The sequence below is a fragment of the Gorilla gorilla genome, chromosome 1 (genome assembly GCF_029281585.2).
Source record: "Gorilla gorilla gorilla isolate KB3781 chromosome 1, NHGRI_mGorGor1-v2.1_pri, whole genome shotgun sequence".
Classification (NCBI taxonomy): Eukaryota; Metazoa; Chordata; class Mammalia; order Primates; family Hominidae; genus Gorilla; species Gorilla gorilla.
This window is the reverse complement of record NC_073224.2, coordinates 234,030,484-234,040,457: the sequence shown is the minus strand read 5'-3', so window position 1 is coordinate 234,040,457 and position 9,974 is coordinate 234,030,484. Positions and strand designations below refer to the sequence as shown.

The window sequence follows — 9,974 nt, the reverse complement described above, 5'->3', positions numbered from 1 at the left end:
ACCCAGAGCTGGAAAAGGCTGACCGCCCAGATTGACGTTGCTAGGCAACTCCGGAGGCGGGCCCAGCGCCAAAAGAACAGGGCGAGGCATCGTCCCCGCATCCCATTGGCCGTTCTCTGCGGGGCTCCGCCCTCGGGGGGGCCGGAGCTAGAAGCTCTACGCTTCCGAGGCGCACCTCCTGGCCTGCACGCTTTGACGTCACGTCCGGCGCGGAGACGGTGGAGTCTCCGCACTGTCGGCGGGGTACGCATAGCGGGCAGTAGGTTCGTGGGCTGTGGAGGCGACGGAGCAGGGGGCCAGTGGGGCCAGCTCTGGGAGGACCTGCCTGGGTGAGGAGGGCGCGGGGTGAGGGAGGGAGGGGCTGCGGGCCGCCGTGGCTGCCTTCCGCTCGGCCGCTCGGGACCTGTGGGCGCGGCGTGGGCTTCGCTCACCTGTCCGCGGCTGCCGCCCTCCGCCGTCCAGGATCCTCTCACTGTGCCGGGCCAGTCCGTTCGCGCTCGTCCCATGTCTCCTTTCCCCAAACTTGGATTTTTCTCACCAGGCCCTTCTTCACGACCCTGGCCCCCCATCAGCATCCCCCCTGGCCAATCCAATATGGCCCCCGGCCCCCGGGAGGCTGTCAGTGTGTTCCAGCCCTCCGCGTGCACCCCTCACCCTGACCCAAGCCCTCGTGCTGATAAATATGATTATTTGAGTAGAGGCCAACTTCCCGTTTCTCTCTCTTGACTCCAGGGGCTTTCTCTTGCATACCCTCGCTTAGGCTGGCCGGGGTGTCACTTCTGCCTCCCTGCCCTCCAGACCATGGACGGCTCCTTCGTCCAGCACAGTGTGAGGGTTCTGCAGGAGCTCAACAAGCAGCGGGAGAAGGGCCAGTACTGCGACGCCACTCTGGACGTGGGGGGCCTGGTGTTTAAGGCGCACTGGAGTGTCCTTGCCTGCTGCAGTCACTTTTTCCAGAGCCTCTACGGGGATGGCTCAGGGGGCAGTGTCGTCCTCCCTGCTGGCTTCGCTGAGATCTTTGGCCTCTTGTTGGACTTTTTCTACACTGGTCACCTCGCTCTCACCTCAGGGAACCGGGATCAGGTGCTCCTGGCAGCCAGGGAGTTGCGAGTGCCAGAGGCCGTAGAGCTGTGCCAGAGCTTCAAGCCCAAAACTTCAGTGGGACAGGCAGCAGGTGGCCAGAGTGGGCTGGGGCCCCCTGCCTCCCAGAATGTGAACAGCCACGTCAAGGAGCCGGCAGGCTTGGAAGAAGAGGGAGTTTCGAGGACTCTGGGTCTAGTCCCCAGGGATCAGGAGTCCAGAGGCAGTCACAGTCCTCAGAGGCTCCAGCTGCATTCCCCAGCTCAGAGTGAGGGCCCCTCCTCCCTCTGTGGGAAACTCAAGCAGGCCTTGAAGCCTTGTCCCCCTGAGGACAAGAAACCCGAGGACTGCAAAGTGCCCCCAAGGCCCTTAGAGGCTGAAGGTGCCCAGCTGCAGGGCGGCAGTAATGAGGTACTGTGCCCAGGGTGTTGGGACTGGGGAGACAAATAGAGGGAATAGACACTTTTTTGGTATAATAGGGACCCTGGGCTGGGTGTGATGGCTCACTCACGCCTGTAATCCTAGCACTTTGGGAGGCCAAGGCGGGTGGATCACTTTAGCTTGGGAGTTCGAGACCAGCCTGGGCAACATGGCGAGGCCTCATTTGTACAAAGAATATACAAAAATTAGCCGGGTGTGGTGGCACACACCTGTAGTCCTAGCTACTCGGGAGGGTGAGGTGGGAGGATCACTTGAGCCCAGGAAGTGGAGGTTGCAGTGAGCTGAGATGGTGCCACTACCCTCCAGCCTAGGCGACAGAGCAAGATCCTGTCTCAAAAAAAAAAAAATATGTGGACCTTAAGACAATCTCTGTTAATGTGGGTTTGGAACAGGCTTTCTCCAAAGGAAGCTGGTGACCTCAGGCTGACCTTTCTGCAAGCCCCAGCTGTTCATGGTTGCCACCTTCCTGAGAGGAGTGGGCAGCATCAGGGTTACAGGTGTTTCCCCAGGGCAGTGTTTCCAGCTGAGCTTCCAGTTCCCCACAAACACAGCCACTTTCCTCTGAATCCAAGATTCAGATGCTCTGCCTTGGGCCCCTGAAGGAACTTGTCTGATGAAGGGACTTGTCAGGGTTGGGGCTTGGGATGGAACTGGAGCTGGGTCCCTACAACTCCTGCTGATTCATTTGGTGACGCCACCCCCTCCTGCTGCCTATTGTGCTCTAGTGGGAAGTGGTGGTTCAAGTGGAGGACGATGGGGATGGCGATTACATGTCTGAGCCTGAGGCTGTGCTGACCAGGAGGAAGTCAAATGTAATCCGAAAGCCCTGTGCAGCTGAGCCAGCCCTGAGCGCGGGCTCCCTAGCAGCTGAGCCTGCTGAGAACAGAAAAGGTACAGCGGTGCCGGTCGAATGCCCCACATGTCATAAAAAGTTCCTCAGCAAATATTATCTAAAAGTCCACAACAGGTAAACGTTCTGTTTTTCTATTTTCTTTTCCTGTCTGCCATTCCCGCATTGGGGGAGGGGTCCTGCACTTCCCACTTCTGGGTGAGGTAGGGGCTGGGGGATCCATCTCAGACCCACATAGTGTCTGGCCTTGGTACACCTCTGATAATCAGGAAGTGAGAGCCTGCTTTGGGTTGGATTCTTCTTCCTCGCTGTCCTGTGAGTACTCTGGTTGGAGATGGGTTTGTGTACATCTTGTCAACAGGTTCCACCCACTGTGGACCTTGACCTCCAGCTGGTCTCTGCTAACAGAGTGAGAAACCTGTGGCCCCTGTGCTAGAGCTGGGGCCCAACCTTAGGTGTTTCTGAAGCCTGGCAGTGTCAGCTTGAAGCCTGGCAGTGTGGGCTTTGGGCCACAGTGCCAAGCCTTGGTTCAGTGCTACCTGCGTTTCCAGGGAAGTGTTCACTCTGGGGTGTCAGTGGGGCATTCAAGTCTATTTGTCTAAACCTTCAGCGTCCAATAAAGTAACCAGGAACTCCAGGAGCTATTACAATTTTTATTTTTACATTTAGTGGAGACAGGGTTTTGCTCTGTTGCCCAGGCTGGTCTCAAATTCCTGGGCTCAATCGATCCACCCATCCTGGCCTCCCAAAGTGCTGGAATTATAGGTGTGAGCCACCATGCCCAGCCCCCAGGGGCTATTTTATGTTTTTGGTTTGTTTTTGTTTTTGAGTTGGAGTCTTGCTCTGTCACCAGGCTAGAGTGCAGTAGTGTGATCTCAGCTCAGTGCAACCTCTGCCTCTTGGGTTCAAGTGATTCCTCTGCTTCAGCCTCCCAAATAGCTGGGATTACAGGCATGTGCCACCACACCCAGCTAATTTTTTGTATTTTAGTAGAGATGGGGTTTCACCATGATGGTCATGATGGTCTCAATCTCCTGACCTTGTGATCCACCTGCCTTGGCCTCCCAAAGTGCTGGGATTACAGATGTGAGCCACCACGCTCAGCCTATGTTGTTTTTCATTTTATTTTATTTTTTTGAGACGGAGTCTCACTCTGTTGCCAGGCTGGAGTGCAGTGGCATGAGATGGGCTCACTGCAACCTCCGCCTCCTGGGTTCAAGCGATTCTCCTGTCTCAGCCTCCCGAGTAGCTGGGATTACAGGTGCCTGCCACCACGCCTGGCTAATTTTTCTATTTTTAGTAGAGATGGGACTTCACCATCTTGGCCAGGCTGGTCTTGAACTCCTGACCTTGTGATCCACCTGCCTCGGCCTCCCAAAGTGCTGGGACTACAGGCATGAGCCACTGCGCCCAGCCTGTTATTTTTTTTTTTTTGAGACAGTCTCACTGTGTCGCCCAGGTTGGAGTGCAGTGGCATGATCTTGGCTCACTGCAACTTCTGTCTCCCAGGTTTAAGCGATTCTCCTGCCTCAGCCTCCTCAGTAGCTGGGACTACAGGTGCACACCACTACGCCCAGCTAATTGTTTTACTTTTTTTTTTTTTTTTTTTGACATGGAGTCTCCCCTCTGTCGCCCAGGCTGGAGTGTGGTGGCTCCGTCTAAGCTCACTACAACCTCTGCCTCCCAGGTTCAAGCGATTCTCCTGCCTCAGCCTCCTGAGTAGCTGGGATTACAGGCACGCGCCACCACACCTGGCTAATTTTTTTGTGTGTGTTTAGTAGAGACAGGGTTTCAGCATGTTGGTCAGGCTGGTTTCGAACTCCTGACCTTGTGATCCACCTGCCTCAGCCTCCCAAAGTGCTGGGATTACAGGCGTGAGCCACCGTGCCCAGCCATTTTTTTACTTTTTAGTAGTGATGGGTTTCACCGTATTGGCCAGGCTGATCTCAAACTCCTGACCTTGCGATCCACCTGCCTTAGCTTCCCAAAGTGCTGGGATTACAGGCGTGAGCCACCGTGCCCAGCCCCCAGGGACTATTTTAACTTAAAATTTAAAATTAAATAAAAATTCAGTTCCTCAGATACGTTAGCCAAATCTGAAGTGGTGAGGAACCACGTGTCTCCTGGTGGCTGAGTCGGGCAGTGCTGACATAGCACATTTCCATCATCGTGGAGAATCCCCTTGGGCAGCACTGCTTTGGAGTCCCTGCAAGGCCTGTGGGGATAGCGGCCCAGTGGCATGCCTTCCAATCCTGCCACTCCCAGCCAAGACATCACTAGTCTATCATGGTGTGTTTTCTTGCCATGCCAGGTTGGGCGGCACACTAGTAATCACCTGGAATGGGAGCCAGGGGGAAACCTGTTCGCTGTCCCTGTGCACCGTGTTCAGGGCAGCTGCTGCCAGTGGAATGCTGGGATAACCCCAGTGTTGGGGGTCCTGGGGCAGCCTGTGTGCTGCTGGATGCTTGCTCTCAAGTACTCTGCTGGGGTAAGACTCTGGGGCAGTTTCCATCCCTTCCTTGGGCTTCAGCTTGCTGGACTGGCCCTGAGAACTGGGAGGGGATGGCTTCATGAAGTCATTTTGATGGGGTATGAAGATAGTTGCTGTAGAGGAAGAGGATGAGAGAGCTGCTTGGCCTCTGGAAGGTGGGAGGAGCTGTCGCAGGCTGCACAGGGGCTCTGAGGTCGAGTTCGTTTAGTTCATTGATTCAGCAGTCTACCAGGTGGCCAGCAAGGCTTTGTGGGTGCTTGGGATGCATTTAAGGGAACTAAACAAAGGTCCTTGTGCAGCTGACCTGCTTGCCAGGCAATGCAGATAACAGATAAGTCCATCTGCCTGCAGTAGACGGTGAGGAAGTGCTGCCGAAGAAGAAAAAGCAGAGGCGGGCCAAGGGGTTGGGGAGTTGTGGGTGGGGTTCGATTGCGATTTTAAGTAGCCAGGGTCTCTAGAGTCTTACTGAGAAGGTGAGATTTAAGCAAAGACTCAAAGGAGGTGAAGAAGTTGACCAAGTGGGTGACTGGGGAGCATCTGGGCAGAGAGAAGAGCCAGGGCGCTGGGGTAGGAGGATCCTGGGGGCGTGACAGGCAGCAAGGAGGCACATGCCTGATCCAGATGGCCAGACGACACCCTGGGAGAGAAGCAGGCAAGGGGAGGGCTGCCTGCGCCCTGATAGGCCTCCCGGGCCCTTTCTCTGATTGGGGAAGCACTGGGGATACGTGAGCCAAGAGGTACTGAGGTCTGACTTAAAGGTCGTTCTGGCTCCTGAACTGAAACCTGTGGGGGAGGCAGTCAGGGAGCGGGGAGACCAGATGGGCAGCTCCCCTGGCTACCCGGGAGAAGCTGTTGCTGGCCTTGGTGGGGCAGTGGAGTCAGGTGAGGATCTGGCCATGGGTTTGAAGCTCTGGGAAGACTGAGTTGCTTCTCCAATAGTCAGGACCCAAGATCTGTTTCTGCCTTCAGACAGAATGCGGTCAGCTGGGCCTCCCCGTCGGCCTCTGTGCTGGCCAGATCCATGGCAGCCTCTTAGGACCTGTGTGAGCTTCTTGCCACTGCACTCTCCCTTGCAGAGTCTCCATGCTGGGGGAGGCTTCTGGGCTTGTCCCTGCACCTTAACCAGTGTTCTCAGTGTCACCTGAGAGCACTTGTTCCCCTTAGAAGGGACCCAGAGGGGGCCCTGGGTGAGGGAGAGATGGGAAACCCTCTCAGCCCCCCCACCCCTGTGGCTTCTCCTGGCAGGAAACATACTGGGGAGAAACCCTTTGAGTGTCCCAAATGTGGGAAGTGTTACTTTCGGAAGGAGAACCTCCTGGAGCATGAAGCCCGGAATTGCATGAACCGCTCGGAACAGGTACTTGGGAGCTGGCCCAGGTACTTGTGGGCAGGGCACACTGGCCTCTCTGTCTTCGTGCCATCCGGGAAGGGCCCCAGGAGACTGTCTGAGAGGGGTACTGTAAACTCAGGAAAGCTGTGGGGTCCTTGGATGTCATGAGGTCCATGCCCTGGTACAGGTGGGGACACAGGTCCTGAGGGCGGAAGGGACAGGCATAGGAGGGACTCTGTGGGAGGCATTTGGGGTTGGCTTTCCTAGGCCCCTGGCCCACCTCCACCTTGGCTTTGGAGAAGGGGAGCCGCTACAGGGGATGGCAGCTGGGAAAGGCCCCCTGGCCACCCCCAGCAACCCCACTGCTGGCTTCTGTGTCAGGGCCCGCCGAAACCCGGGCCCACTCTTCCTAGAGGCCTGTCAGCAGCCACTAGGGCCAGGGACTGTGGGTGAGGCCACTCGGACCCTGCCCCCAGTCTGTCTGGGCCTGAGAAGGGCCTGGTGTGCGGTGGGCTTGCAGCACTCAGTGATGGTCAGGCCAGGCAGGTTATGTGTTGCCCTCTCCCACCCTAGCGTCCCCCCCTCCCCAGGCAGACTCTTCCCAGCAGCAAGCGGAAGTCCGGGCAGAGGCTGCTGTCATAGGCAGAGGCCCCCGCTGATGCCGGCCCTGCTTGCCCCTCACACTGCCAGGTCTTCACGTGCTCTGTGTGCCAGGAGACATTCCGCCGAAGGATGGAGCTGCGGGTGCACATGGTGTCTCACACAGGGGAGATGCCCTACAAGGTCAGGCTTGGCCTGTCTCCAGGGCCAGGGTTGGGTAGCCCCAGGATCCTTCCTGCTGAGCCCTTTACATGGGGTGCTGTCAGGCACCTCCCTCATAGTAGCTGTCAGGGAGCCTGCCTTCCCTGCCTGTCCAGTGCCCCCTTATCTAGGCAGGGCTACTGTCTGCAGCCTCACCTCCAAGGTCCGTATTAGGCCCTTGTTTCTTTCCATGGAGGACAGGCTTGGCATCTTCTGGGCAGCTGAGCCCTGAGGGCCCTCCTTTGCACCATCCTTCACACCAGATCAGGGGTCCTCCCAGAATCATCTCACCGGGGCCTCCCTCTAGTTCCTGCCCTATAGCCCAAGGGTGGGTGGCAGGGTTTCATGGGTGCAGGCCGCCCTGGAGGTGACTGTGGGCCTCTTTTTCAGTGTTCCTCCTGCTCCCAGCAGTTCATGCAGAAGAAGGACTTGCAGAGCCACATGATCAAGCTTCATGGAGCCCCCAAGCCCCATGCAGTAAGTGACAGGGAGGGCTGGGCATGCTTTGATGCTGGCATGAGCAAGAGTGAGCTGTGCCCAGAGTGGGCAGCCGGCAATGTACTTTCTGTTGTTCAGGGGGAGGGGGCTTGTGGGTCTGCTGTTCAGTGCGGGGGTGCTTGTGGGTCTCCCAGGCAGCCCTTCCCTGCTCTCACCCTGGCCCTGGTCCCTCCCTCTGCCTGCCTGGTCTGCCTGCAGTGCCCCACCTGTGCCAAGTGCTTCCTGTCTCGGACAGAGCTGCAGCTGCATGAAGCTTTCAAGCACCGTGGTGAGAAGCTGTTTGTGTGTGAGGAGTGTGGGCACCGGGCCTCGAGCCGGAATGGCCTGCAGATGCACATCAAGGCCAAGCACAGGTGCGTGTCGCCCGTTCTCTCTTGGGGCCCAGTCCTGCTGCCAGTCCAGGCTTGCACCGGCAGGGAAGACAGAGTTTGCTGACTTTTACACAGATGAGTGTGCCCCCCTTGGCCTCCACCCTGAATCTAGTGCCTACAGCCTCTCTGGGATAGTGGGACCTGAGGGGCAAGCAGCTATGCCAGGCGGAGAGGCTGGGAGCAGATGTTTCAGGCTCAGACAAGCCTCTGTGCCCCCGGGGCAGGTTCTGAGCTTCCTTAGTTTCCTGTGACTCCTGCTCATAGATTGTCCTTCTGCTCTCGGGGTGGAGGTGGTGCCCTTTTCCTAGCACTGCCCAAGCCCTCTTTCCACCAGGCATGCTCCTAGCTGTAGCAGAGCAAGGGGGTCACTTCCCTTGGTGATGGCCTCTGCCCCATGTCCCCACCTTAACAGGAATGAGAGGCCACACGTATGTGAGTTCTGCAGCCACGCCTTCACCCAAAAGGCCAATCTCAACATGCACCTGCGCACACACACGGGTGAGAAGCCCTTCCAGTGCCACCTCTGTGGCAAGACCTTCCGAACCCAAGGTGAGGTACGCCCCGCCCCTCCCCTCGCCTCCCCATCCCGAGGCCAAGGCCACAGGCTGAGCTCTTGCCTTGTGCCTGCAGCCAGCCTGGACAAGCACAACCGCACCCACACCGGGGAAAGGCCCTTCAGTTGCGAGTTCTGTGAACAGCGCTTCACTGAGAAGGGGCCCCTCCTGAGGCACGTGGCCAGCCGCCATCAGGAGGGCCGGCCCCACTTCTGCCAGATATGCGGCAAGACCTTCAAAGGTACCTGGGCGGCCCTGGGAGAGCCATTTCCTGCTCATCCGAGTTGGAGGGTCTCTGAGGAGGAAACGCTCCTTTCTTGCCAGTGAACCTCTTTTGTGCCCCACATGGTTAGAGTTGAGAGTGGACCTGCTTTGAAGGCAGGGGTGTCCTGTGCAGTAGTGACCCTGGGTGGCACTGGAGAGCCTGGCAGGGCCTGTGCAGCACTTGTAAACCACTGGTCCCCTCCCTTGCTGCCTGTCCCAACCTCCTGCTGGGTTTCCTCGAGGGTCCCGGGGCTCCTGCACGATCCCCCCCGCGTTCTCCCTCTTGCAGCCGTGGAGCAACTGCGTGTGCACGTCAGACGGCACAAGGGGGTGAGGAAGTTTGAGTGCACCGAGTGTGGCTACAAGTTTACCCGACAGGTAGGCCAGGGCCCGGGCCCCTTCCCCTACCCCAGGATCCCCCGAAGTCCTGAGCTCACCCTCCCCGCCAGGCCCACCTGCGGAGGCACATGGAGATCCACGACCGGGTGGAGAACTACAACCCGCGGCAGCGCAAGCTCCGCAACCTTATCATCGAGGATGAGAAGATGGTGGTGGTGGCGCTGCAGCCGCCTGCAGAGCTGGAGGTGGGCTCGGCGGAGGTCATTGTGGAGTCCCTGGCCCAGGGCGGCCTGGCCTCCCAGCTCCCCGGCCAGAGACTGTGTGCAGAGGAGAGCTTCACCGGCCCAGGTGTCCTGGAGCCCTCCCTCATCATCACAGCTGCTGTCCCCGAGGACTGTGACACATAGCCCACTCTGGCCACCAGAGCCCACTTAGCCCCACCCCTCAATAAACCGTGTGGCTTTGGACTCTCGTATTTCAGCCTGATAGTCTGTTCCCGTGTCCTGGAGTTGGGGAAGTGCTGCCTTCCCACCCATGCCTTCAGGACAGAGTGGTGCCCTGCCTGGTCCTGTGTGGGCCTCAGCTCAGCTGGCAGCTTCCCCTCCTGTCAGGAAACCTCAGCTGAGCGAGGCTTGGATGGGGTTCCTTTGGGGGCCAAACCTCTGGCCTTGGCTGCTCCCCACATCTGTATTCTGTTCCTCATTACTGCAGGATTTTAGAGTGGGGAACGCTGGCCAGTTAGAGCACCAGTATTCCTATTTTAGAGCTGAGGTGATACCGGCTTCTGGAGATAGAATTCATTACTAAGCTTCTGGAGTTCAGTAGAGTGGTCAGGGCCCACGGGGCTGGCCTTGTTGGGCAGAATCAAGGATTGGGCCCAGTTAGTGTAGCTGAGCACACCTGGGGGTCTGAGGAGGGTGGGGCCCTTCCTTCAAGCAGCCTGGTCTGTGTGTCC

General features: G+C 58.0%; 1 protein-coding gene across 6 annotated transcripts; it reads left to right on the top strand.

The window, feature by feature from the left end:
• Positions 1–141: 141 nt before the first annotated feature.
• Positions 142–9,494, top strand: ZBTB48 (zinc finger and BTB domain containing 48). Of its 6 annotated transcripts, none has more exons than XM_004024565.3 (11): positions 142–243; positions 733–1,491; positions 2,247–2,488; positions 6,108–6,219; positions 6,883–6,975; positions 7,384–7,470; positions 7,690–7,844; positions 8,275–8,411; positions 8,493–8,657; positions 8,970–9,058; positions 9,130–9,494. In XM_004024565.3, the coding sequence occupies exons 2-11, from the start codon at positions 802–804 to the stop codon at positions 9,424–9,426; spliced, it is 2,067 nt and encodes a 688-aa protein (XP_004024614.3). In that variant the 5' UTR covers positions 142–243; positions 733–801; the 3' UTR covers positions 9,427–9,494. The 6 variants fall into 6 exon arrangements, with proteins under 6 accessions (XP_004024614.3, XP_004024615.3, XP_004024613.3 ...); XM_004024566.5 differs by having other exon boundaries at positions 179–329; XM_004024564.5 differs by having other exon boundaries at positions 188–263.
• Positions 9,495–9,974: the final 480 nt, after the last annotated feature.

Excerpts from the sequence above, each read along its gene's own strand:
- ZBTB48 (XM_004024565.3), top strand. The coding sequence starts at position 802 with ATGGACGGCTCCTTCGTCCAGCACAGTGTGAGGGTTCTGCAGGAGCTC. Across the intron at positions 1,492-2,246 it reads TGCAGGGCGGCAGTAATGAG|TGGGAAGTGGTGGTTCAAGT; the intron begins GTACTGTGCCCA and ends ATTGTGCTCTAG. Across the intron at positions 7,471-7,689 it reads GAGCCCCCAAGCCCCATGCA|TGCCCCACCTGTGCCAAGTG; the intron begins GTAAGTGACAGG and ends GTCTGCCTGCAG.